Genomic DNA, 27,762 nt, shown 5'->3' with positions numbered 1-27,762 from the left:
CAGAAAACATCACACTGCTTTTGAAGCAAACTCATCTGAAAAAGAACTCTTTTATGCAAAATAATACCTCTGAGAAACATTCATCCATACCAGAGCTCCTGAAGCTAAAAGTGAGTCTGCTTTAAATGCTGACTTGAAGGACATCCCGCAGTGATACATGAATGTGCAATGGTGGTTTTGAAAAACAGAGTATGGAAAAGAGTTTTTTTAAGAGAACGGCTGATAAAAACTAGGGCTGAAACTCTGTGTTCTGGGGGCTGCCTAGATTTGAAGGTCACCTGTAAACTGGGTTGAGGAACTTGTTCTTTTATCTGTCCCTACTGAGTGTACATCCATTTTTCAGAGAAGGTAGAGGTGTTCCTGTCCTCCCATGGATAGGATGGCTCTGTTTGCCACCAGCTGTCCCAGGAGGATGAGCACTGCAGAGATGGCCAGTGACAGCATATTCCTCAGTGCACCACTAGTTTTAAAATTCAGTATATTGAGACTTCCTGAAGCACCTTGCAGAGCTGCAATCATTCTAGGATGCCTCAGCTTCTCTTGAGGAGGAGGCAGGGAGGAGTTCTGAAAGGCACAGATAGGGATTAGATACCTCTGCCCTGCTGAAAATCCAAGGAATTGTGCACTCCTGAGTGGCAGTTAGCAGCATGACTAACTGGGTTACTGCTGTGCCTAAGGAGCTGTACCAGCCCCAGTGTGGCTGCAGTCAAGTCCCCACATGCTCCTCTGGCCCCAGATGTCACACAACACCAGAATGGCTTCTGAGGTGAAGCACCAGGATTGATTCATGGAGTTCCCTCACCAGCTTTGGGTTTGGCAGTGCCTCATTTGAACAAAATGCTTCTTCATGACTGCACTAATAGCATGCGTGCACTTCAGTCTATTGCTCCATATGAGAAATAGCATTTAAAAGTCCCTTTAAAAAATACAGCAGTGTGCAATGTTGTTGCTGTGTAATATATCTGTAACAATAATATGATGAGCCTCAGTGTGACAGGTACTTAAGGGCATAAAGCTGAAAATAATACTTCCCCTAAGAGCCTGATAATGTAAATAATGATGTCAGACAAGAGGGAAGCCCATAATAGCAAAGGACTATAATTTGACACAGTTTGGCAGATGAGGAAGCTCTGACTTGTGGCCAAGTCCCTTTCCTGTGCTGCAGTAGATGACCAGGTGGTATCTGAAAGGCTAAACCTGTTGTGCAAGATAGATTTATTTGGTCTCTGAGAAGATTAATTAATAAACAGGTAAGTCCAATGGAGTGCTGCTGTCTTAAGTGTGTTGGGCAGGGGAAATGACATGTTAAGGTTTGCAAGGTTTATTAGATTCAGCCAGGCTTGCCAGAAGCTCACACAATGATTGTCACAAGCTGTTCCATTGGCAGACCTTTTGAATGAACTAAATATATATATATTTCAAAATCCTAGTCCTAAGGAGACAGAGAAAGGGACAGCTAGACTCTTTAAAGCTTGCCTTTTACAATTCTCTCATCTAACTGGTGTTTGTGCATTTTTCTCCCTTTTTTTTTTCCAAATGTCCTTTGAAGATCTCTCGCCTCCAGGATCTGACAGCACTTCTGTGTGACCATGAGAGCTTTCAGTCCATCCAGCAGCTCTGCCAGCTCCCTGAGGCTCCCTTTGGGGAGCTGTGTGAGCAGGGCCAGGCTCAGGAGCAGCTCCTCCGTGCTGCTGAGCTGAGCAGCCAGCTGGTGGCCAACGTGCTGAGTCACAGGAGGATCTCCCAGGAGCTCCAGAATGTCCTCATTGGGGATGCCACAGACATCCAGGCACAGCTCAAGTGGTGAGGCTCTCTCTCTGAGCTAGACTGTTTTAGTATTCTGTTTATGAAATGACTTCTTGCCTTCTCTTTGTATTCCTACTTTTGTTTGTTGTTTTGTTTTTCCAATTCAGGCTTCAAGAAAATGTACCAGAAATTGGTTTCTTTCAAGAGATTCCTCAGTATGTGGCTACTTTGAATTCCATGTTGAATGTCACTGAGGGTTTAACAGACTCCAGCAAGCAAGGTACTCTTCTGTATTTTCTTTACAATGTTGGTAAACATCACCACTGGTACCACACTTGCTGCTGGAAGTCCCAGACTGCCCAGCTGCCAGGAAGAGCTGGTATGAATGAAATAACCACACAAAATGACCTTGGGATCCTTTATCTGGGGTACTTCCAGAGCCTGTTCAAGACCACACTTTGTTTTCTTTACAAAAAAAAGCACCAAGTATTTCCATCTGAGCAAATTTTGCTGTCCTGAGATGTGATAACTTCAGCCCAAAAACCAGACTGTAAAATGTAGGGAGTAATGACTGCATGTTCCAAGTTTTTTTGACTTTTTTCTTGTGAGCAGCGAGGTACCACACTCCCATACTTCACATAAGTGCTTGAGATTTGCTGTGTGTCTGGAGAAAGCTGTAACATCAATTGTTCTTTGACTGTTTATTCCAGAAAAGTTAAGAGATGTATTTAAAAATGTGGAGCAGCTCAAAGAGGACCTCAGAAACACAACAGGAATGTCCACAGCCAGCATTGATGCTCTTCTGGAAGCATCTTTCCCAGAAAACAGCAGTCAGGTGAGTTTGCTGTTATCCTTTAGGGAGGTCTTGTTGCTTTCTACTGCTCAGACCATTAAAACTGTAATTTGAGCAGGTCACTGGGTGTGTGACAGCACAGATGACCCCACAGGGACAGACAGAGGATAGCAGGGCATGTTATGGGTTGGGAAAGCCCCCAGGAATGCAGTAGGAGCATCACTGTTGTCAGCCCAGCCACTGGAGACTGGGAGCCATATGGTCCCTTGGGCTGGAGCTGGACAGCAGCCAGGCACTGCCTGGACAGGGATGGCTCTGATTTGGAGCAGGGCACAACTCTCTGGGACACACTCAAGGGGGCTGAGCAGGGTTTTCAGTTGTCCTGGTCACTGGGAAGTTGTCCCAGTCCAGGTGGAAGAGCACATTTATAACCACAACGTGTGAGAGCGCTCAGGGTCCAAAAATACCCTCCCAGAATGAGAGAAGAGCTTCCCTTCCTCAGCCTCCTGCTCCTGCAAGCAGAGCTCCAGATGCTTTCCCCCTTCCCAGCCATCTTGTCTGGACTGGGCCCCAAAGAGTGTGCTCTTTTCCAAACTTCACATGCATCAGTCAGTGAGAAATTGAAGCCACAAAAGTTTTTACTACTGTGCAAGCTGGGTAGTAAAACACAGTCCTTAGGATTTGTCCCTGGGAGCAGGAGTAATGGGCAGGCATTTTCTGGTTCTTGGGTGGTTGAAATATGGCACTGTGGAAAGAACAACAGCCAGGCAAGATAAACCCAGGCATGGTGGAGTGTGCAGTACACCCTTAATAATTCTCTTTTCCCTTTGTGCACACCCAGCTCCTCTCTCAGGTGCTGCAGCTGGAGTCCTGCAGTGCCCATCCCACTGACCCACAGCTGCAGGTGGTGCTGCAGGAGCTGTGCAGCCTCCCTGTGCCAGAGAGGACTCGCAGGACCTACCTCCTTGGGGTCACCCTGCTGAGACACTTGGACATTTACAATTTCTTGTACAAGGTTAGTGCTGGATTTTTGGAGTGCTTTCTGCACGCCCTGGCTGAAAGGTTATAAAATATCATTGCAGTGGCCAGAAGCTACACTGATTTACACAAGCCAAAGATCAGGCTTTGCTCATGCAGCAAGTTTTATTGCATATCCATGCTGTGACAGCGTGGATATAAATGAGAATCCCAGCTGGTGTAAAGCAGCAAACCTCATTTAAAGGCACTGGACCTACTCTAAATGCCTCCCTGTCTGCTAGTATCCTTTATGTGCTGTCACAACCTTTTGAACACTCCCAGCTGACCCAAAAATGAGCTAAATTTTTTGATGCCTTGAAAAGGGAAGCCCTGGAAAAAGTCCTGTAACATATCTTTTCCCTATCTATTTGGAACTACAAAGTTATTAAATGATTGAAATTCCCCCCACCCCCCAGCTATAGCAACAGCATCTAAGAAAACATTCATGAAGAAGTGAATAGTGAGCATGTATTTAAAAATACAGGAGTGATCCTGGGCAAAAAAAAAGTTGTTAAATGACAATGCCAATGAATTTGGGCTCAGGTCAAAAGTCACTTGTGGTGTTTGACACCTGTGCTCTGTGAAATGGGAGATTTGGTCGTATCCCAGCCAGTACATGACACATATTTCCCAACTGCAGATGTTTGGAAATACACTGTTAGATTATGTAATGTTCAGGTGAAAGGTTTGCAAAAGTGCTTGGGGATTTAGGAATACTAATCCCATTCATTTCCCATGGGACACCCCCTCTGTAAAGCCTCCTTGCAATTTTGAAAATCCCACAGTGCTCATGTTTGAGTTAACACAATATGGGCGTGTGCATGCCTGTGCATGCAGATTCCTGCTCATCATAATTGATTTCCTTCCTGCCTCTTGCAGATGTTTTTCCCTAAGGAACTCCAGAAACCTATGGACAAGATGTTAGGCCTTCTGACAAAAATGAAATATTTCAGACACCAGGTTGAATCTGGCATTGATCCATTGCTACAAGCTATTCATTCCCTGAAAAAGCTCCGACAGTCCAGGAAAATGCCACTGACTAAGGTATGTGTAGCCTGCATGTGCTTTTGAGGCAAAATACCACTGAAATGGTTTCCACAGTAATTTCTTATTCTAGAAACCACAGGTGCATTAAACATAGATTCTGTTTCAAAGCAACAGTGTTCTGAGGAAAAGCTCTATCAAACTTATCTCTGGAAGTGTTCAAGGCCAGGCTGGATGGGGCTTCTGGTAGGTGTCCCTGCCCATGGCAGGAGGTTGGAATGAGATGAGCTTTGTGGTCTCTTCCAACCCAATCCATTCTGTGAGTCTGTGTTGCCTTCCTGGGGGAGTTTTGATTTGGAGCAGTGGGACCATCATGTGCTCATGAGTGGGGGGGAAGACTTGGAGCAAGAATGTCTTAAAGGAGAGAGGATTTGCAGCAAAATACTGGAAGGATCAGCTGGAGAACTGCCCACTAAAGGCAAACTCTCCAAAGTCAGCAGCAAAAAACTGCCTTAGCTTTAGTGTGCATTAGATCACACCCAAAGCCTCAGAGTGCCCAAAACATTCAGTACAAACCCATTACTGCTCTGACAGCTGCAGTAACTCCAGGGTGCTCTGCCTTCATCCAGCACAGTGCCCAATCCATCTCTGATCCATGGTCCAGGAGAGCACAAGTGGCAGGAATTGTTCCTGGTCATCATTCTGCCTGCACATTGCAGAGCCACGTGCAGCCATGGGCTGGATGGGGACAGTGATGTGCACATCCATGTGACAAATGTGTGTTGTAACCCAGGTGTGTGAATGTCACCAGGCACACATTATAGGGAATTTCTCTGCACACATTGTAGGCACTTCCCACATTGGTTGTCATACCTGGAAATAAATGTGCCACCTCTGTCATAACAAAAAAATACATGATTTCCATAGAAAGTTCCTATTTTGGTAAATGCAAACCTGTCATAAGAAAGCAGTATAAAAAAGTTCAGTGCTTTCCTTCTCATTCTGTTATTTGTCTCCAAGGGGGATGCTTTCAGTGTGCAAGATTTATTTGTGTTTTGTCTTTTCTGCAGACATTATTTAAACCAAACAACTCTGGGATAACACATGGCACTTTTAAATCCATGTCAAAAATCCTCTGCAACCAGGAGATCACACCCTTGTTTTTTGAGTCTTTGCTTCCAGACTTTGGAGACCCTGTAAGCAACAGCTCTCATGCAGGGGATGTCTATGTCCAAAAGCTGATGAGGAAATACGGGATTCCTCAGGATTCCAGTAAGTCTGGCTTTTCCCTAGGGCACAAACATTTCAGAGCTGAACTCTGCTATTTCCAGACAGATCTAGTGCTGAGCTATTCTCCATATGTCTCTGAGGGCTGTAAGTGCTCATTATTTATGGTAGCTGAAGATCTGCACTGCCCTAATTGTTGGTGGTTTATTTCCATAAATGTTCAAAGGGAAAACTGCCTGTGCAGCAGAGCAGTGCTTGACACTGCACTGTCTCCCATTTGTTGATGATCTGGTCCTAGGGCTCGACAGGTCACTGCTTTTCCTTGATGTGTAGTTTTCCTGACTGTACTGACATTATTAGCTCCTCTGAGTTCACAAAACTCCATTTAACCTTCAAGCAGACAATGTTGGCTCCAGCAGAGAGACTCTTGTTGTCTTGAGTTCAGCAACAGGAGATCTTGGGGGTGGATTGCTTTTGTCAAGATGCATTAGATCAGTCAGTGAAGAGGGCCCTGAAGGTATTCACTGGCCACAGCAACAAACTGGGCAGATGGGAGAAAAAACACACTGGCAGCTTTCTTGTGTCTGGTCTGTTTGTTCTCAGTGTAATTTTTTGCTTTTCTCCCCTTGCAGCCCCATTTTGCTTATCCTTTTACCTGGACCTGGTCAAGACCCCCACTGGAGCTTTGATTTGGTCTTTCTTAAAACCAATGGTGCTTGGGAAGATCCTTTTCACACCAGACACCCCAGAAACTCGAGCAATCATGGGAAAGGTATGGCTCTGCTCCAGGACATCAGCATACACCCACTGCACAGGGCTGTAATTTATCTAGCACAGGCTTGTTTCCCTGGGAAGCAGAGGGCTGCTTTCTCACTGTTTGGAGTATTCATCACATTATCTTTACCTGCTTGCCTTGCTGGCCATATGAGTCATCTTTTGTCTTTGGTTGAATCTTCTCTCCAGAAGCTGCTGTTGGTCTAATATTTATAGGACAATTGTTGAAGGCCTCCAGCTTATCAAGTTTCACCCCCATATTTTCAGCCAGTAGGAGAGATGTGTCTCCCAGGACAAATGCTGTAACCAGTGCTTGTTCACAGGCAGACCAGAGGCAGAAGGAAAGCAGATATTCAAGACATGCCCTAAAATATAATATTTTTAAGTACTTGCATAAATCCAGTGTGTTAAGACATTTTGCCAAACAATGAGAGTATGCTAAGAAAAATCCTAAGGAAAACAAATTTGATCTCAGCAGTCTTATTGATTTATTTATTAATTAGTTAAAATCTGTAAGGTAATGAATAAAGTAATCCTTTTATGTTGTGGGCTTCTTTTGTAGTCAAATGCAACCCTGGAGCAGATGGCTGAGTTGGCCCTGAAGTCCCAGGAGTGGCTGGACCAGTCTCCTGTCATCCTGAATTCACTGACTAAGTTAAACCAGACAGTTCCAATGATCAAGGTATGACTTCCAACCTCCCCTCTGCCTCTTGCCAGGAGGGAATCTGTTCACTGAAGCAAACTGGGCTTCCAGGGACATCTTAGGTCAGCTGGGGAGGCCCCTCTCAGGGTGTCCTGGACTTCACAGTTTCTGCCTGTTCCTTAACAGAGATGCTCCTGCCTCACCTTTCCCTGTAAATTCTCTTTCTCAAATGAACTGTTTGTAATATGTTCCCTGACCCTGGCTGTACTGGGGCCTGCTGGAGGGAACACTCTTCAGTTTGTAAATTAACTTTCTGCTTGATGGACTGATCCAGCCAGCCAAGACCAGGCAAGAAATGAATTTTTCAGAGAATGAAACAGTATCTATAATAAGCATGTAGTTCTGGGTACACACATAAGAGCTGGAAGATGTTTTGTACCTCAGTGAATGTAAATAAAATTTCTTTTTCCCCCTCCTAAGAAGCCTAGCCTTGCCTGGATACAGAAGGCAGTAGACTGTAATGTTACACACACTTGTTTACCATTCTCTGTAGTAAAAATTGTCTCCTTTTCTTACAAAAATGAGATCCCTGGAAGCCAAAAGCATTAGCAGTTAATTTTAGGGGCTGGAATTCATTCTAATTTCCATGGCACCAAGAGAAAATCCAGAGTGGAATATGCAAAAGTGAAATGAAATGCTCTCTGCTGATTGCAGTCATTGGTGGAATATTCAGCCAAACAAAAACCTGTGCTGATCTCCAAGTTAAGTTTTGGTTGCCTTTGCATTGTGCACTGGCTGTGTTCACAGGACTTAAAACAGACACAAGGGAAATTTACTTCTAGAATAACTAAAATCATCCATGATTTTTTTGATGGGACTCCAGTGCCTGGTGGAGACTCAGTGGGCATCCTTTCTTGACTCAGAGAAGCACTGACTTGGATTTAGGGAGCTTTCTATGGTGTTTCCATTGCTGACATTTCCCCATCCTGATGCAGAGTGAAGGGAGTAGGGAGGGGGCAGTGCAAATACCCAGTGAAGGCAGCTGCTTTGTGGTGGTTTGGATTTGCACAGTGAGTGAACTCAAGGAGCTTCTGGTCAAACTGATGCTTTGTCTTTCTCTGCTTGTTGGTAGAATGCCCTGCAGAACCCCTTTGTGCAGGTTTTTATCAAGCTGATGGTGGATCTGGACGCAGCTGAGCTCCTGAGTCAGATAAATGAGCTGGGTGAGTGTGTCCATGATGTGCTGCCCTCTTCCTCACTTGTGCTTCAGGCCTGGGAGCTCCAGGTTCAGCCAGCTGCAGCCATCCCATAGTCTGCTCTTCTCTGGCCCATGTTGGAGGCTCCAGGGCACGGCAATCGCAGTGATGCAGAAATCTTGCAGGGAAAAGGCTCTTAGAGAGCAGAGTCCTGGTGTGGAGAGGTGTTTCCCCTGGGTGCTCGGGCTGCAGGGACGGGAGCTTTGCCGCGGTGTGTGGCCACTGGGGGACACTGTTCAGCCGTAATTATGGCTTCAAATGAGCTACCTGGGACTCGGCTGGAAAATGTCGTGGAGAGCTCCCTTGCATCGCAGCGAGGTTCAGACCAGAACTTCTCCAGAGCAGAAGAGCCAGGGATCACATAAATGTACCCAGGCTGATGGAGCCAGGGGCAGCAATGCAGGAGATGCTCTGCTGCAGTTTGGTAGGTCTGCAAGGCCCTCCAAGGTGGCATTTGGAGCTGTGCACTGTGAGAATCACCAGTAACAGTGGTGGTAGTACATCCCTGTGAGTGCATGGGGGATCCCAGTCCCTTCCTGCCAGGCTTGCTGTTCCTACCTGCTTTGGCAGTGAGTGGCCAGGCATGTCACCATAGATCTGGACTGTGCCAGCAAGGCCCAGCAGCAGCCAAGAGTGATTATGGTCTGTTGCAGCCATTTACATGCAGTTGGTGCTGACCCCTGTGTTATTCATGAGCAACAGCTCCTGCCTAAACTCCCCATAAAGCCACGGAGCCTGCAGCAGCTGTTCCACATTAGTTACCTTGCATTATGCAGCCACCTTTGAAACCTGCCAGCAAACAGCAGCATCTTTATTAACTGCAGCATCAGGTTGAGTCCACACATCAGCACAGCATTCACAGCTCTGCCTTGATGTGCCTGGATAAAGCATGTCCTCCCCTGAGACACAGCAGCTCAAAAGGAGAGTTGATTACCTACTAAACCAGAGGGTGTGGAAGGAATGGGGAAAGGATGCACCACGTGCATGTCTAAAGCCTCAGCAGGTTAGTGGGGACTTCTGATTTGGGATGGCTGTCACATCCCATTGCTGGCATCCTCCCAAAGGCAAGCTCACGAGCATATTACAAATGATTAACATAAAAACTGGGTCAACAGCATGCCTCCATTGCATTGCTGAGTGCAGAAATGTATTTCACACTGCATATTTAGCAGGATGCCTTTTGGTTTGTTTTCTTTCCTCCTTTCTGGTGTCATCAGCCGCGTGAAGGAGTGGAAAGATGGAGTGGGATTTCTGCTGGGTGTAGTGATGTTGGAGGGGTTGTTTGTGGGGTTTTTCCCTAGATGATATCCGGCTGGAGCTGCAGAACAACGCTGATGTTGTTGAGCAGCTGAACACTTTGGCTGCCCTGGCTGTGAACGTCTCCTCCTGCGTCTCCTTCAACCGCATCCAGCCGGTGCAGGACTTGGACGAGATGGAAGCGGTGGCTAAGGAGCTCTTCCTGAAGAACGAGCTGTTTGCAAGTATGTGACAGTCCCAAGTCCCCCTGACAGTTAAATTCTGCCTGATAGAGTGTGGGAATGCAGCATAAAATATTTGGCTTTTCTCCAGCAACTGTTGTGGTCACAGCTCCCACCACACTGCAGTTGATTTGGAGCAGGTGTGTGTGGGACCTGCACATTGAGACCTCCTTTTCATACCTCCTCTTCCCTTGCACCTCCCCTGTCTGTGGTCAGCTGGTGATTCCTCTTGGTTAATTCTCAGTTTGAATAAAATCCCACTGGCCCAAGGTGATCTTTGTGCAGACATTTCCTTTCAAGCTGCTCTGGGAAAAGGTGCTTTAATCAAGAAAGGTATCACAGAATCATTCAGGTTGGAAAAGACCTTTTAAGATCCTCAAGTCCAAATATGAGACAATTCAATTTATTAGAAGGTCATAAATCACTTGAGGTATTCCAGCCAAGCACCATAATGGTGTACTGGGTCTTCTAAGTCACACTTTTCACATTTGTGGTATTGGATTGTGGGATCAAACTGCAGAGAGGGGTAGAGGGAGCATAAAATAGGAACTTATATTTGTATCATTAATACATCTTAATGTTTAAAGATTAGATCCACTCATAAATCCTGTGACCTGTTTGCTTTTATACTTCATAATTGAGGGGTAGATAGAAACTTCTGCCTCTCTTGGAACTTCAAACCTTGGTAGTATTTGTCCTTTCCCATAGCAGCAGTTTTCTTCTCTGTTCATCCTCCATTCTATCACATGTTTTACATATGGAAAAAACAGGAAAAATGTTCTGGATAGAAAAATTTCTGTGAAGAGGCCTTGTAAAAAGGAGGAGTTTCTACATATCTGTGTGTGCTGTCGACTCCAAAGGAAATCCTTTTCCCTTTCTTTTCCCAGGTATCATTTTCAAGCTGCCTCCAAGGCCTGGCCAGTCAGTTCCTGGTGGCCTGTCCCTCCCTCCTGTGCTCAACTACACCATCAGGATGAGCAGCAGGATCACCCAAACCACCAACAGGATCCGCGAGCGCATCTGGACCGTGGGCCCGCACAACTCCACCTCCCAGAGCCAGATTTACAGCAGGGCCTTCATCTACATCCAGGACAGCATTGAAAGGGCCATCATTGAGCTACAGACTGGCAAGAAACCAGAGGAAATAGCTGTTCAGGTCCAGGCCATGCCCTACCCCTGCTACAACAAGGATATGTAAGTTTGGGTGGCTTTTGCCTTCGTGTTTTGTGTCAACTCATCTTGTCCCTGACTGGTTGAGTTCACCATTCCTTAATACCATACTCACATGGCATAAAAATAATTTCATTCTGTTCAGTTGGGGTTTTTTTCTCAAGAAAATTCCCAAAAGAGAGAATTTTTGACTCTAAGATGGTCTGTTTAGTTTGCCTAATCTTAGTTTTCAGTGTTTTTTTAATACCTGGTTTGTGGTGGTAACTGTAGGTTTTCCAGCAGGTAAAACTCCCTGTCCCTGTTTTGCTACACATAGTGGGGTTGAGATTTGCCAAAACTTGATTAAATATGAGTCTTGGCTTGTTCTGCAGGTGTTCACATGCAGACAATGCAGCAGAACTTAGAAAACTGATTTTTTTGGGGAAGAAAGGGTGCCTAGGTTTATGAGCTTTACAGTGGCCAAACTGAGTGGAAAACACACCGGGAAGGGATTTCAGGGTCCATCAGGGAGCACTGCAGGATGTTCAGCAGAAGTATTGATGTGAGGATCACTGTGCCCTGACTGAGTGTCTCCCTTGGAGCAAAGGGATAGGCTGGACCTAGGAGTTTTTCCTACTGAAAAACCTCCATGCCAACTGCATGAGCCGAAAGATTGTTTGGGAGCTGTAAAATATCATTTTTGAGCCACAGCAGAGCTGTTCATCTCCTGTGTCAGCTGGCACTGAAGAGAGCTGGGCACCTAAAACCTGTACCCCCTTCTCAGGACAAGGGAGGTGCCCAGGAAGCAGGAAGGAAGCATCCAAACCCAATTCTGCAGCAAATTCCTGGGTTATTTCTGAGAGAGAGTTTTGTGCAGTGATTAACTCCTGGGAAAACCACTTGCCTTTGGGTTTCCCTCTCCCCAGCCCAGGTTCAGAGGGAGGTGTTTGCTCAATTATTGAAATACCTCAAGGCTTTGGATTTGCATCCAGCAGAAGTCATCACAAAATGTCTGCTTATTGATTATTGCACAGTTATTGCACAGTTACCATACTGGAGAGAAGAGGGGGGAGAATATATATATAGATATATATATGTATATATAGATATATTTATATTTTTATATATTTATTTATAATTTATATATTTATACATTTATATATAAATATATTTTTATGTATATTTATATGCATTTATATATATAATATCATTATATATTTATATATTATCTATAATATATATTATATATAATAAAATATAATATATGGTATGTAATATATATGTTATTTATGTATTATGTATTATATATTATATAGTATATAGTACATAGTATATCATATATAGTATATTATATAGTATATATAAATATACTATATATATTATATAATATTATATATATATGTATATATATAATTTATATATGTTGTTATTTTTATATATATAAGCACCAGTACACAAGAGGTGTTGTGCTATGCTGAATTTTTAGGAGAGCCTTTCCTGGTTCTTTATAAATAAGGCTTCATTTGCATGGAAGCATTTCCTAAAATGCTGGTTTATAGGAAATTTTCAGCTTTACAGGGAAAAAAAAGTTTGAAAACAAATGTAATGTTCATTTCTCATTGTTATTGTACATTATTCCAGGAATAACACTGGTTGTGGGTTTTAAGTCAAGTTTCTAAATTAAGGAGGAAAATGTAAACCCTGCAGATGGAATGAAGGGGATCCCCTGCTATAAAAACTTGGTTTCCATGTCAAAAGGAGAAATTTATTTTTGACCATTGTATTTGGGATTTTTTTTCCTCACACATTTGGCACTGGAAGGTTTTAGCTAAAATGAGGAGCTAAGAAATGTGCCCTGGGTCTGCCTGTCCTGGGGGGTGGTGGGACAGACAACCTTTGGGAAAACACCCACATCCAGACTCCAACACAGGAAATATAGCCTGATCATGAAATTTGGCCATTAGATCTGGGTATTATGTGATGTTTCCAAATGGAATGCAGCTCATCAGAGAGCCAGGAGATGCCACTGCCCATGGTGCTTCTTGCCTCTGCCAGTGGTGCTGCTGAGCAAGGAAAGCCCTCTGCAACATTAAAAAAAATAAAATATTCTGAGCAGTCAGGAGTTTGATGAATAGAAAGTCCAATGCAATGGCAAAGGAGTCTTTTTTACTAATTATTAATTTTATTCCACATTTTGAAATATAAGCATGTCTTTTCCTGTGCCATAGTATTGTTCTGAAAAATATATTCTTGTACAAAGCCTTAATCCTCAGAACATTTTGTATTCAGCTAAAGCTTGCTTTTGCCTTTTACAGGTTCTTAACCAGCGTGACCTACTCTCTTCCATTTGCTCTGATGGCTGCCTGGGTGCTGTTTATAGCTGATTTTGTTAAAACACTCGTTCAGGAGAAAGATCTCAGGCTTTATGAGGTATGGGGAAACTTTCTGGGGCGTGCAGAATTATAAACAGATTTTCCTTATTCGTGGTTGGCGTGTCTGATGTGCAATATTAAATGGAGCAAAACAAGCATTAAGGCAAATATTCCAGATACCTATTGTTTGACCTGCAGTGTGTGAATTCTGACATTATAACCAAGCTCAAAGCCATGGAAATGCAGGGTGTTTGCCCTTCAAGTGGAGGGAATTGCTTTGCAGTGCTGAACACAGGAAACATGGGCACCTCACAAAATTACAGAGTTTCTGAAGATTTAAAGCTCTCTAAAAATTGACTTTGAGTCATACCTACTGGGGACAAAGATATGAAAAGTGACTTATTTCCTATCCTTGAAGTTATTATACTTAATATTTCAGAAGGTGCTACATATTACATCAGCTCCTCTGAAATGAAGTTCTTCATTCAGGCTGCCTGTTGGAAAAGAAATGACATTGAGACATTGGGAATTTATGAAATTAACTCAGGTTTTCAGTGTGATCACTGTCAACAGAGATGAACAGCGAAGAACTTTTGTCAAACTAAGCCTCAGCAAGCAACAAAAGCTTTGGGCAGATTTGTTTTTTATCCAACACCATGGAAACAAATACTGATTCACCAAAAACACTTCCAAGAAAGGACACTCTGACCTGTGATGAGATGAAAAATGAATGAACCCCAGGGTGTGCTCTCTGGCAGCCCCCTACTCTAATTTAGACAACCCTTTTCACTGTCTCCAAGGACCAGGGCATCATTAATCTTTTTAGCTGTGTTATAATCCACAAGAAAACACCAGCACATGTAGTTTCTTCTGGGTTTATCAATACAAATTTGCAGTTTTATGCAAGTTGCAAATTAGCAAGCTTCTTCTGGATTTATCAATACAAATTTGCAGTTTTATGCAAGGGGGATTAATTATCAGCTAATACAAATTAATATTTTTTCTTTCTGACCATAGTAATTTAGCTGTTATTTTTTTGTCTTGGGGTTGTGTGAGAAAGGTCTGGTTTCAAAGACATTTGAGAGCTTTTAGGCTTAAGCCACTGGATCTATTATCATTATTTTAAAAAACAACCAAAAGGCTTTAGAAAACTTACAAATCTAAGGCCAGAAGGTGCTTTGGAGCCTGTGGGCTGTGACATTTGATCCTTGCAGGTCCTCTCTGGCTTGTTCTTTTCCAACAGACTGCTCTGCAAACTGTGGGCATTCCTGAAATGGGAGTGCAGGGTTTGTCCCTGGATAGAATGAGCGTGGTCTGGTTGCAGGCCCTGTCCAGAAGCTGGAAAAAGAAATAATTCTTCATTTCTCTGAAATGCCACTTGTGATTGTTATTTTTACCTTCCTCTGTGCAGTACATGAAGATGATGGGGGTCAATGCCAGCAGCCATTTCATCGCCTGGTTCATCGAGTGCGCCATCTTCCTCCTGATTACCGTCACCTTCCTCATTGTTGTTCTGAAAGTGGGTGACATCCTTCCCAAAACAGACACAGCCCTCCTGTTCCTGTACCTGATGGACTACAGTCTGTCCATCATAGCCATGAGCTACTTCATCAGTGTTTTCTTCAACAACACCAACATCGCTGCCTTGGTGGGCAGCCTGGTCTACATCCTCACCTTCTTCCCCTTCATCGTGCTGCTCGTCATTGAGAACCACCTGAGCTTCTCTGTCAAGAGCCTCCTGGTGAGTTCTGCTTCTCCATATTCCCAGGCAGTGTGTGGAGGCAGGGACCTCAGTGCATTCCAGCTTTTATTGTACCTCGTGCCTTTCTGAATTCCATCAGCGGGTGGTGACAAGCACGCTAGGAGAGTTGGCCATGGACCTTTTGAAGGACACCTGGAGTTAGCTGTGTCCCCTGACTGAAGGCACTCCTTGTGGAATTTTAGTGAGTTCCCACCTGCCAGCTGAATCACAGTAGTTTGAGCTATGTGTTTTCATTGCAAAAGAAAATGAGCTGCTTTCACCCACTCTGAAAAACCAGGCTGTCTCAGTGAGAGGTTTGGGTTTGCTCATTGCTGCCTCAGATCATCCCTGGCTTCCTGTGTCTCAAATCCCTACACATGGGAGTAGATGTAAAGCCTTGTTTCTTACCAAGGGGCAGAGTAGGTAGGTGTTAGGTTCCAGAAGCCAGACTCATCACCAAATTCAGGAAATGAATTAATGCAAGTGGTAAAAGAATTAACCACATGGCTCCATGAGGTAATTCTCAAGCACTGCTGTATTTCAAAGGCCTAAAATAAAGCCCTGTATGAGGGAGGAAGCTGTGTCCAGGGTGTGGATGCAAAAGAAAGTCAAGCCCCAAGGAGACATTTCAGCCTGTCACCAGGTAGCACTTCCCATCACAGGCCTGGTCCAGTGCTCCCTGTGACTGCTGGGGAAAAAACAAACCCAGCACTCATTTTTGTGGCTATTGGAATAACCCAGTGAGGTACCTGATTGCTTGACTGACCTGACTTCTCTTAGAGACTAATTCAAATGTTTCTTGTTTTCAATTTTGTTTATCCCCCAGAGTCTGTTGTCTCCAACTGCCTTCAGTTATGCAAGTCAATACATTGCTCGCTATGAGGCACAGGGCATAGGTGAGTTTGTGGCTGACAGGGCCAGGCTTTGAGCTCTCCTGGGGGTGGTATTTCACTGGCTGAGAGGGGTTCTGATTGCATTTCTCAATTCCTCTCTGCAGGACTGCAGTGGGACAACATGTACAAGTCCCCAATGATTGGAGACAACACTTCCTTTGGCTGGATGTGCTGGCTCATTCTGATAGACTCCTTCATTTACTTCATCCTGGGCTGGTACATAAGGAATGTGTTCCCAGGTAAGGGTGCAGAGCACTGAGGGTGGTGCTGTAGCACCTCTTTTAGAGAACAGTGAACACAGAGCTGGCTGAGGCAGTGAGACAGTGGACACACTCTGTCCCACACCAAAGGGAGCACAACATTGTGGATGTCTGAGCCTGTTAATGGCACTGAGAGAGAGCAGAGCAAGGGAGAATTAGGGTTTCTCAGCCTGTCACTTGGCTAGGTGGGTTTCCTGAAGAAGCTGAAGCCAAGGACACAGGAGGGTGTCACTGCAGTCTGGTGGGTGAGAGTGGAGCATGTTAGACTGCATTTGTCAGCTGAGTGATTTTGAGCTGTGTTACTTACATCATTTGGTTTCAAAAAGTAATTCCTGCCTTGGGCAAGAGCCAGTACATTTGTCTTTTGCTTTTCTTCCCCACCTAATGAAGCAGTCCACTGGCATACGGAAATCTACCCAGTGGAAAATGTAAAGTTCTCCTGCCCTCCAGCTATGGAGTTACTCAGAATAACAAATTAGTGACTGCTTCCTATTGTGCCAATCAGAAAAGTCTCTACAAAGTCTTGGTGGTGCATGAACATATCAAGAAATCTCTGTGAAGTTAATTTTTGCTGTTTTGAGTGCACCCCACCAGTGGCACTTCCTGAGGAACAGATAGCTGAATGAGACTCCTGTTCCTGCAGGTAGATATGGCATGGCTGCTCCCTGGTACTTCCCACTGCTTCCATCTTACTGGATTGAGTACAACAGCTACCTGCCCTTCTGGAATGAGAAACAGAGATGCCTGCTCTTCTCCAAGCTGATGTTGAGGAAAGAAGTCACCCTCCCCAACAAGATATGTATGTGGATGCTAGAAGGGGTAGCAATAATAATTTATATTTTGGGTAAACAAAGCCAAATTTGTGAAGGGGCACCATAGTCAGAAAACACCATTGATTGTTATTTTGAAGCACAGGAAATATTGAAAGCTGGTACTCACATGAATGGAGATCTGGCCCTTAAATTATATTTGCTCTTTCTATTTGTTGTGCAGAGTCAGTACTGATTTTCACACCCATATTTGTGTGTGTTGTAGTTGGGCAGTTACCTTCCATGCCTGTCTGTCTGTGTAGAAATACACTTTTGTCTGGACAAGCAAATACAGGTTTCCACTTGGCAAAGGGCATGTGTTCTTCTTTGCTTATCTCTTTAAATATTTAGCCTGTAAAATATTAGGATCACACATAAAACCTTGCTCTTTCCACCTAACTGAAAATAACTCTGTAGCTTTACTCCATGTCCTCTAACTTTCTGTGCTTGTTTAGTATAAATCAAGTTAGGTGCTCTGAAAAACCTAAATATGAGACCTTTCCAGAAGTGATTAATGCCTGTTGTCAGGAGTTGTTAGAAGCTTCAGAAGTAAAAAGAAAAAATCCCAGAGAGTTCAAAATGATACACATCTGGTGGCATGTTCTCAGTGTTCCTGGCAGAAAGACACCTGCTTTTCTGTATTTTGGTTTGCTCTGAGATGAAGAAAGTAGCACAAGCACTGCAGTAGCTGTCCCTGACCCTTCTCTTTGGTGTCCAAGGTGCCCCCCACCCTCACGTGGAACCAGAGCCCACCGACCTCCCCTTGGGAGTCTCCCTCCACGGCATAACAAAGGTTTATGGATCCAAAGCTGCAGTGGACAACCTCAGCCTCAACTTCTATGAAGGGAATATCACTTCCCTGCTGGGACACAATGGAGCTGGGAAAACTACAACCATGTGTGTATCCTTTAAAGCAGCTCTTTTTTATCCTGTGGGGTGTGGCTGGGTGAGCAAGAGGGCAAGTGCAGCAGTGGGAGGCTGAGGAAGGTGCTTCACTAGGCCAAATCCCTCCTGTAGTTTCACCTTGCTCATGGATGACCTCAGGAGTTCCTTCATCTGTTAGAATTCTTTAGGTTCTAAAAGGTCCTTTCCTGCTTAGGAGCATGCTTTTTAATCTGCTGAGATAGCTGGGATACACAGCACAGCAGCTGTTCAGGGGTTTTGTTCCATGGCCTGGGGTTAGGTTGTTCTGGAACCTGTGGGGAGCTCATGCACACACCAAAGCTGAAGTGATACCAGCAAGAAAACTTAATAAAGATACACTTCAGCTGTACAGAGACATGTGTTGGCTGGGCTGGAATGGCAGGGGATTAATGCATTGGCCTTTCAGCCTTGCTGTTTATAAATTATTATTTGACTTGTTAGATAACAGCACTAAAACAGACCTGTAGAACTTGATTTCTCCACTGATATATATGTGCATATCTCTGAAAGGAACATTAAGCTGATAAATAGAAGCCTCAGAAGAGCCAAAATCAGTAAGACAGATGTGTGCTTCACCTCAGCTTATTATCAATTCACCTCATATTCTGTTTGCAAAGTGTAGCAAAGGTGATATGCAGAAAAGTATAAAACCTTCCTGAAACTTAGCAGAGGCTTCAAATCCTGAATAAGGTCACAAATTACTGCTTTTAAATGATGGTTTAAAGTCCCAGGAGAGAAGAAAAACTCTGTGAAGGTGAAGGGTGGTCTGAGATGCATCTTCTCCCTTTAGTCCCTGCAGGACAGCACCAAAAATGAGCTGTAATGTGCAAGTAGTTATTCTGAGCAGAGGGAGTTTGACTCAGCTCCTGCTTGGTGGGTGATTATTTGCTTGAAGTAGATGAAAGTGCTGCCCACTGTGAGGTGTCTCATGGAGAAGTCCTCTCCCATTTCTCACGAATAATGGCAGTGAAATCAGGTCTGCATGCTCTGCTGGGATTAGGCAGATGAAGAGGAGGTTTTCAGTCCCAGCTGTGGTTACAATATGAGGCCCTGTGGGCACTCCAGGCAATCCTCAGAGAACAAGGAGTCTCTGCATTCTGGGAATTCCCAGTAACTAAACTGGAAGTCAAGGGCATTCCTGAGTGTGGGGGATATGGGTCTGAGCTAGGGAGAGGGAGGCTGCAGCAGGTAAAAGCAGAAGGGAGGAGTAGCCAGGGTGAGCTTGGAGCTTGGCCCTGCAATCCCACAGAGGGGAACAAGGATGTCCATGGATGTTAATTTGCCTCAGCTCTGCCAGAGCCTGGCACACAGTGGGCAGTGGTGTCTGGCTGGAAGGAATGGGAGGGGACACAAAAAAACCTTGGAAGTGGTGACAGCTCCAAGGCCACGTGAAAAAAATTACCCATGGCTTCCTCCTTTTTCTAACTTCCCCTTTCTATTTCATTTTCCTTCAGATCTATTTTGACTGGGTTGTTCCCTACATCATCAGGCACAATCTTTGTGTATGGCAAAGACATCAGGACTGACCAGGAGGTGATCAGGAAGAACATGGGGGTGTGCATGCAGCACAACGTGCTCTTCAACTACCTCACCACCAAGGAGCACCTGCTGCTCTATGGCTACATCAAAGTCCCTCACTGCAGCAAGCAAGAGCTCTACCAAGAAGTGAAGAGGTAGAAAAGTAGCAGGAATGGGGGGGAGGAGGGAGAGAGGGCTGTCAAAATAGTTGTGTGGTGGTGCCAGTGCCCCTGCAAAGCTCAAAATGCTGGATTGGAGGTCTTGTTGCAGCTCCAGCTTAGGGTTCAAATGGTGCCTTGCTCTGACTAGAGGAATATATTGATACCTGTGCTGTAAGAAAACAATATCTCTTCTCCGGGGGTTTACAGGCTGCTGTGGCAATTATTTGGAGATGAATTTATAGGCCTAAGGGGCTACTCCTTGCTGCTTTACAGTTTGCCCTGGGAAGAGATTTAATCAACCAGTCAGAAAGATGATGTTGGCTTTATTGGTTCTGCAGAGAAATGAAGCAGCCAGAACATCCCAGGGACTTTGGATCTTGGTGTCTCAGTTGATGGGGTTGAGCCTTTAACCTTGACTTGTCAGATGAAAACTTTGAAAACATCCTCAAAAATGTTTTAAATGAAAATCCCAGTGACTGAGCTGCAGGGTGACTCTACACTGTGACCACTCAGCAGAGCAGGATTTCATTTCCAGTTACAGTTTTTTCAGGTATTTTCAGATTCCCTGCTTGAAGGACAACTTTTGGGAGTTTTCCCTCTGTTTTGCAGGACTTTGAAGGAGACTGGGCTGTACAGCCATCGACACAAGCTGGCTGGCACCCTGTCAGGAGGGATGAAGAGGAAGTTATCCATAGCCATTGCTCTGCTGGGGGGATCCAGGGTGGTGATCCTGGATGAGCCAACCACGGGCGTGGATCCGTGCTCCCGGAGGAGTATTTGGGAAATCATCTCCAAGAATAAGAAAGGTACTGTGAGGAGAGATGATGTTGCCCTCCAAAGAGGGACAAAGGTGATTTGTGTCATTTTACAAAGATGGTACCAGTGGATTTGAATTGTGGGTTTTGGAGGCCAGAGAGAAAAAAATTTGGGAGACTGGGATTTTGCAATTCTGGAGGGTCCATCCTGGTTGGTTTCTGAAATTCAGTGTCATTTAAAAAATAACTTCACCATAGAACACAGCTTACAATAGTGTAAAATTTGTCTCTCTTGTTGCCTTTAATTCAATTTCAATAATAATTACCAAAAAATGCAGTTGATTTTCACCTGATACTCTGTGTTCCCTCATCCAGTGAGGCTTTCAGCTGTCTCACTGTTGAGATAAGGGCAGATCTGACCAGAATGTGATAAAATAAAATTGCTATTAACATTCATTGTGTTGGGTTAATAATGTGGATTTACTTGCCATGGGCTGATCCAGAGCAAGGGGAAGCTCTGGAGCCCCTGCAATTATATTGATGATATCATTGTGTAGGGAAATACAGAAACTTTTGAGGAAGAAAGGAAAATAACCCAAATCCTTCTAAAATCCAGTTTTGCCATAAAACCAGGTGTCCATTCTGTGGTGACTGTGTTTTCCAGGCAGAACCATCATTCTCTCCACACATCACCTGGATGAAGCAGAAGTGCTGAGTGACCGGATTGCCTTCCTAGAGCATGGAGGGCTCAAATGCTGTGGCTCACCTTTCTACCTGAAGGAAACCTTTGGGGATGGCTACCACCTGACCCTCACCAAAAAGAAGGTTTGTGTCTGAGCTGATCCCAGAGCTCCTGGCAGCTCTGTCTCCAAGGGAGTCATCAGGGCTGGTGGAGGGATGTATGGGCAGGAGCTGAGTGATCTCCATGCCTTGTGAAAACAGCAATGTCAGGGCTCTGCTTTGGTGAAAAAGAACAGGGTCTCCTTGAAGGTTGAAGGCAAGGCTGCAGAATGTGAGGAATAAAGCAGATGGAAAGAGCCCATCCATAGTGTCTGGCTTGGGCAAAGTGTTCTACTTGCAAGGAGTGGGGAACTCTACTCTTGCTAGCATTTATTACAGTGCTGTTGGTAGCCCCAGCACCATGAGGTACCAGCCCCTCTTCCAGACTGCTGGCACTGGAGACAGAGAAAGTAAAAATAGTCCCATAAGCAAGCCCTGTTTCCCATGGGGAAAAGAGTGAGTTTGTGCTGGCAGCCACATTAAGGTCTCTGCTGTCCAGGCTTTTTCTCTTTTGTGCTACAAACCTCTAGCACTGCAAAATAGTTGATTCAGCCCAACCTGCTGAGGTTATGGATGGACCAAGATGGGAGACTGTCACACATCCCTTTTTCAAGGGCCAGAAATAACCCACTTTCATCTTCTTTTGATATTTATCCTGTTTGATAGCTGGACTGAGATCACTTACCAATTATGCTCTGGGACAGGATTTGGGCTACATCCTGCAGGAGAAAGGTTGACCTTGCAACCTTCTCAGTGACCAGAGTGTTTTCCTCTTTTTTCAGAACATGATAGAGGAATGTGACACCACAGCAGTGACCTCCTTGATCCAGTCCTATCTCCCAGAGGCTTATCTCAAGGAGGATATTGGTGGAGAGCTGGTCTATGTGCTTCCCCCCTTCAAGTCCACGGTGTCAGGAGCCTACCAGGCCCTCCTCAGAGCCCTGGACACCAGCTTGAATGATCTCCACCTGGGTTGCTACGGGATTTCCAACACAACTGTGGAAGAGGTATGAGCTCAGGAGCTGCTGGATTTGCTGGAATGTCATGGAGATTCATTTCACAGCACTGTGTGGCTCTGCTCTCTGGGCATGTTAGGAATTCCATGAGGGTTTCAGGCAGGGAGGAAGGGGTTACACTGAGGTACACATGAGTGTGTGGATGCATCTATAAATCTATATATATATACTAATGCACTGTCTCACCTGGCTGTGACAGCCTTTTGATGTTTTACCCAGAAAATGAGGCTCTGGAGTTTGACTGAGGAGAAATAAACACAGGCACCTTTCTGCCCGTGGGAAATCTCTGGTCAAATAAACACATTTAATTGCATCAGAAATAAAAAGTAAATGATGAGCAGTGATGAGCAGTGATGACCCATGTCTTGCAGAGGGGAAGGAGGGAGATTGTTACCTTCCTGCTCAGAATTTCTTAGTTTCTTTTGAGATGTTTTGCTAAAGCAGCAAGAATCAGGTGTACATCATGTCCCATGTGCCATGACTGCACACTCCCAGCATGGAGGTAGTGGGATTGTCAGGAGCTAGAGGGTGAATATCCCAGGGAAACAGGTTTGACTTTCCACTGCTGCAGCAGAACAGAGACAGGAGTATATGGAAAAAAAAGTTAATTTCTCTCACTGAGCACAAAGGGAAGAGAAAGAGGATTCTTGTACATAACTGCTGCACCAACTACAGCTACAACGCAGGAGAGTGGGTTCTGGTAATTGTTTTGGTAAATGGAGTCATTTGGGCAAATTTCCCTTCATATTTTCTTGCTCCATAGGTGTTCCTGAATCTGACAAAAGAGCTGGTGAAGGACCAGCAAGAAGATGCTGTGCTGCCCCATCAGCTGCCTGGAGTCAGTGGTCACACTGGTGGTGACGAAATGTCTGTGAGCACAGACACCTTCACAGAAAGAGATGGTACTCAGTCTCCTACAGGGTTTATTCCAGATTTACTGCAGATGCAAACACTGACAGATGGACTGATTTGAGCTCCCTGTCTTCTTTCTTTGTTGAAAGCCACATTTCACCCAGCCAGGAATCACAAAACTTATAAATCACTGGAAGTACAGCACTCATCAGTCCTTTAGATCCCCTGCTTTGGAATAGTCTGAATCACAGGATAAATTACTAAAGGGGTTTTGTTTGCATCTGCCTTCCTTTACATTGATCCAGGTTTTAGTCTAATCAATACAGCATGTGGGTGAAAGAGTAAATGTGTACCTCTGAAAGTAATTGCTGTAATAGATGTAGAGGATTATTTCCCCATAACTAGTAGAATTGGAAAGAAATTCATGGAAATTCTTTAGTCTGTTGGAAAAGCAGCACAGCTCTGAGCTGGGTCCTCCTTGATGCTTTTTGCTGTGCCCCAGACATTGCAGTTTAGCAAAGGGGCCTAAGGGAGCAGACAGTGGGGTAAATTCAGAAGAGAACCAAGCTACACCACTATCCCTGGGGGTCTGAGACCTCCTAAAGGTGGCACAACCCAAAAATGAGACATACCTTGGGTTAGAAGCACTGTTTTGTACTTATAAATATACCATTTATAGTCAGGAAGGCATCCAAGGGACAACACAGAGGTATTTTTGTCCTTCTCAAAGCTGACCTGCACTATAAATGTTACTGTAAACAGTCACTCAAGTAGAAAAGTGTTTTGTTTCACCCTTAAAGAAGGCTGAGAACGATTTGCTTCATGGTGTATTATACAGGTTAATATTTCATAGAGAAGAATAGCCAGCACAGGATTTGGCTCTGTTTTTAGTATACCACAAAACCTGTCCATGCAAGAGGCCCAGTGGCTTGTGCTTATTTTCTTATTTCAGAATTAATTCTGTTATTTTTCTGAGGACCTGCTTTTTAAATTATGAAAAATTTCAGCTTGCAAATCTAAAAGAAAAATATGTTTGCCCTGAAAGTTGGAGTGAGTAGGTTGGATGTAGATAACCTTTTTCATCTGGAAGCCTGTGTTCCTCTTGCAAGGTCTCACACTGAAGGTCACTACATGTACACATCTGAAATTTAACAAAATACTGGTGTTACATGAGCTTATGACTGGAGCCCTGTCCCACACCTGATCCTGTGTTTGGTCCACCTTAGTAGTTTGGATTTGCTATCTGTAAAGGTGTACAGGAAGTGAAACACCCTCCCAGAGTGCTCTACCCATCACCTCCCTGCACTGCACAAATGCAGAGCCATGACCCAGTGCCATCCTTTGTGCCCAGACCAGCTCCTGATCAGGTCCCATCTCCCCATCACCTCCCTGCACTGCACAAATGCAGAGCCATGACCCAGTGCCATCCTTTGTGCCCAGACCAGCTCCTGATCAGGTCCATCACCTCCCTGCCTTGCACAAATGCAGAGCCATGACCCAGTGCCATCCTTTGTGCCCAGACCAGCTCCTGATCAGGTCCATCACCTCCCTGCACTGCACAATTGCAGAGCCATGACCCAGTGCCATCCTTTGTGCCCAGACCAGCTGCTGATCAGGTCCCATCTCCCCATCACTTCCTGCCTTGCACAATTGCAGAGCCATGACCCAATGCCATCCTTTGTGCCCAGACCAGCTGCTGATCAGGTCCCATCTCCCCATCACCTCCCTGCACTGCACAAATGCAGAGCCATGACCCAGTGCCATCCTTTGTGCCCAGACCAGCTGCTGATCAGGTCCCATCTCCCCATCACTTCCTGCCTTGCACAAACACTGAGCCATGACCCAGTGCCATCCTTTGTGCCCAGACCAGCTGCTGATCAGGTCCAAGAGCCTGCGGGGTTTGCCGCTGCTGCTGAAGAGAACCTCAGCGCTGTTCATCAAGAGGTTCCACCACACCCGGCGGGACGTGCGCGGCTTCATCGCCCAGGTCATCCTCCCCGTGCTCTTTGTGATGGCTGCCATGGGCCTGGGGACACTGAGGACCAAGGAGACCGAGTACCCTGAGCTGCCTCTGTCCCCCTCCCTGTATGGCACAGCTGACCAGGTGGACTTCTTTGGGTGAGTGCTGCTCCTCGGGACCTTGTGAGGCCTTGTGAAGGCTGACCTAGAACAGAGACCAAAGAATTAAAGAGTTGAAGGATAAAGTAGAAATTTTAATAAAAGGCCTCAATGGATCCACCTTGGGCAGCACAAGGGCCCAGCCAGGGCTACACCCAAGATGGACCCAAAATGGTCACAAAATGGACAACCGATCACAGGGTCTCTCACTTTTATAAGTTCTGCTCCATTTGCAGATTGGAGTTAATTGTCCAATTACAGCTTTAGGTTATGAAGTCCCATCCTGCTTTTTTCCTCTTTCAGTACACTGTTGTTTGTGCTCTTGGGCCTGAGATTTGGATCATTTGTCCTTGGTCCCCAGCTAGAGAAGGAATTGTTTTATCTCCCTACTCTGTGAAGAGAGCTCATCATCCCTTTATATAAAGCTCAGACCTACACACTTCAAGCACACTTAAACATAATCTGAAAAATATAAAAGCAAAAACCAGAGACATCATTTCAGAATGAGCTCTTCAGGGTTATTTCTGAGCACAGCCAGTGTCCTACACATAGGACACGTGGTTATGCTGTGCAGACAACACAGAGAAACCCTGTTCCCAAGGGATCTCTGAGGACATGGCTTGGCTCAGACCAGAAAGCTTCAGAAAAAACAACCTCTGATTTGGATTTAACTATGAAATATCTGAGAAATGTTCTTGGTGTTTCCCATTGGAGTCTTTCAGCCTTATAGCAGCCACAGAGTTTTTCTTAATGTATACATACATGCTCCTCCCCCAGTGTGAAATGAAGTACCCAGATCAGTTGCCTCCAACATTACAATTTTGAGATCAAATTCTATCCATCTTGTGAGCATTTCCCTCCTCTCTGTTAGCAGAGGATGTTCTTTCCTGGTCAGGCCCTGCTGGTCCAAGGCACTCAGGCAATTGGAAGAGCATGTGCTTTTCCAGGGTTGTTAGGATGCCACCACTGAATTATGTCATTCTCCTTAAAAATCCTGTCACCAAAACAACTATGATTGGAATCATTTGGTTTTCATGCTGTGCACCTCTTTCCTTCTCCAGTAGTTCTCAGCTCTAAGTCAGAAATACAAAATTCAGCTCTAAAGCCATCTGCTCTAGGTGTTCTTCCCAGGATTCCTCACACCTTTCCACTTCAGTCCTGCTAGATGGGAGAATGAGCCAGAGTTGCATGCCTGAGTCCTCTGTTCCTAATGTTCCCTGCTTCTCCTTTTGGATCATTGCTAGAGAGCAGGGGCAGAACCAAGGACAATCTTCTTGAATGGTGTGAACCAAGTGGATGTCATGGATGAGAGACCTGATTGAGTCAGGGCTGCAAGCAGTGCCTGGAAATTGCAGGAGATTTTTTTTTTCCCCATAAAGAGAAATTTGATTGTCCAAAAGTATCTTGCTTGGATCTAGAGGCAGCAAATCCCTGGAGTGGCTGAGGTGATGAGGGCTCCTTTTAAAGCTGTGTGACTGTCCTCACGTACTGCGTGTCCTTCAGAGCTGCTTCCACAAATACTCAATTATTCAACACCTTAAATCTGTTTCATTCAAGCACAGTTTTCCTCTACACAGTGGCAGTGGAAATTCTTTGAACCTTCTCCTGTTTTCTATTTTTCTTTGTTAATTCTTAGGAATTTTAATGAAACCACAGCTGCTTTAGTTTCTTCGATGCTGGCTTTCCCTGGGACGGATAACACGTGCATGAACGAAAGCAACTCGTAAGTATTGGGGTTTTTTTCCACTTAAACTCCAAACCTGCAAGAGAATTGGCATGACACTATTAGCCATTAGACCTTAATAACCATCTTTGATCATGGGCAGAATCCTCATGCATTGGACTCCTGCATTATGAGGAGTGATAAGGAAGCAGCTTTGGTGGTGGCAGGATGCCAGGAGGAAAATGAGCAATTCTCCTCTCTGAGAAGTGGTCCTTGCCGCCCCAATAATTCCAATTATAACATGAGCCCACGCAGCAAGTCCTCAGCACAGGGTTTGTTACCTCTATCTAGAAGCTGTGCCATGAGGGCTGGTTTGTTTTGGGCTTTGCAGATAAATTCTCAGGATGGTAAAGTCCTGGGCAGACTTGAATGGTCAGGCAGGCAAATATTTACCCTGTTTGCAGTGACTGCCCAGGCAATACAGCCCATCACAGAATTGCCCAGGGATTGCCACAACAATAGCCCTTATTTCTGGGCAGGTTTCAGATGCTTTTGGCCTCTGAGTGCCCATTCCTTGCAGTGCCTACTGTAGGAATGAAGTGATGCCTGGATTCCATCTGATGGCTGAGCGAATCCAGGCACAGGGAGGGCTCTCTGCCAAGGGGCACAGGAGGCAGCAGCAGGCTGGGGATTCCCTGGACCACCCAGAGCTGACAGGAAGCTCTGCATTTCTGCTGGAGCTGCCCAACTGCCAGCCTTGCTGTCATTAAACATGACAGCAATTAGCTTCGTTTGCACACCTGAGCCCAGAGAGCCTCAGAGGAAAATGTGTT

General features: G+C 45.0%; 1 protein-coding gene across 1 annotated transcript in view; it reads left to right on the top strand.

Moving 5' to 3' along the window:
- Nucleotides 1-27,762, top strand: part of ABCA12 (ATP binding cassette subfamily A member 12) — an 80,359-nt gene that overhangs the window by 31,473 nt on the left and 21,124 nt on the right. Inside the window, exons 12-36 of the mRNA XM_063162653.1 lie at nucleotides 4-110; nucleotides 1,550-1,803; nucleotides 1,914-2,026; nucleotides 2,457-2,581; nucleotides 3,381-3,554; nucleotides 4,436-4,600; nucleotides 5,611-5,812; nucleotides 6,400-6,539; nucleotides 7,104-7,223; nucleotides 8,317-8,407; nucleotides 9,742-9,921; nucleotides 10,806-11,112; nucleotides 13,383-13,497; nucleotides 14,851-15,180; nucleotides 16,007-16,076; nucleotides 16,178-16,312; nucleotides 16,977-17,132; nucleotides 17,862-18,039; nucleotides 19,521-19,739; nucleotides 20,355-20,551; nucleotides 21,165-21,325; nucleotides 22,063-22,287; nucleotides 23,060-23,198; nucleotides 25,014-25,266; nucleotides 26,903-26,989. Of these exons, the coding sequence (XP_063018723.1) occupies nucleotides 4-110; nucleotides 1,550-1,803; nucleotides 1,914-2,026; nucleotides 2,457-2,581; nucleotides 3,381-3,554; nucleotides 4,436-4,600; nucleotides 5,611-5,812; nucleotides 6,400-6,539; nucleotides 7,104-7,223; nucleotides 8,317-8,407; nucleotides 9,742-9,921; nucleotides 10,806-11,112; nucleotides 13,383-13,497; nucleotides 14,851-15,180; nucleotides 16,007-16,076; nucleotides 16,178-16,312; nucleotides 16,977-17,132; nucleotides 17,862-18,039; nucleotides 19,521-19,739; nucleotides 20,355-20,551; nucleotides 21,165-21,325; nucleotides 22,063-22,287; nucleotides 23,060-23,198; nucleotides 25,014-25,266; nucleotides 26,903-26,989 (4,243 nt within the window). The remainder of the gene's footprint in view (nucleotides 1-3; nucleotides 111-1,549; nucleotides 1,804-1,913; nucleotides 2,027-2,456; nucleotides 2,582-3,380; nucleotides 3,555-4,435; nucleotides 4,601-5,610; nucleotides 5,813-6,399; nucleotides 6,540-7,103; nucleotides 7,224-8,316; nucleotides 8,408-9,741; nucleotides 9,922-10,805; nucleotides 11,113-13,382; nucleotides 13,498-14,850; nucleotides 15,181-16,006; nucleotides 16,077-16,177; nucleotides 16,313-16,976; nucleotides 17,133-17,861; nucleotides 18,040-19,520; nucleotides 19,740-20,354; nucleotides 20,552-21,164; nucleotides 21,326-22,062; nucleotides 22,288-23,059; nucleotides 23,199-25,013; nucleotides 25,267-26,902; nucleotides 26,990-27,762) is intronic.

The sequence above is a fragment of the Melospiza melodia genome, chromosome 8 (assembly GCF_035770615.1).
Source record: "Melospiza melodia melodia isolate bMelMel2 chromosome 8, bMelMel2.pri, whole genome shotgun sequence".
Taxonomy (NCBI): Eukaryota; Metazoa; Chordata; class Aves; order Passeriformes; family Passerellidae; genus Melospiza; species Melospiza melodia.
The sequence above is the reverse complement of the archived record's forward strand: the minus strand, read 5'-3'. Positions and strand labels throughout refer to the sequence as shown.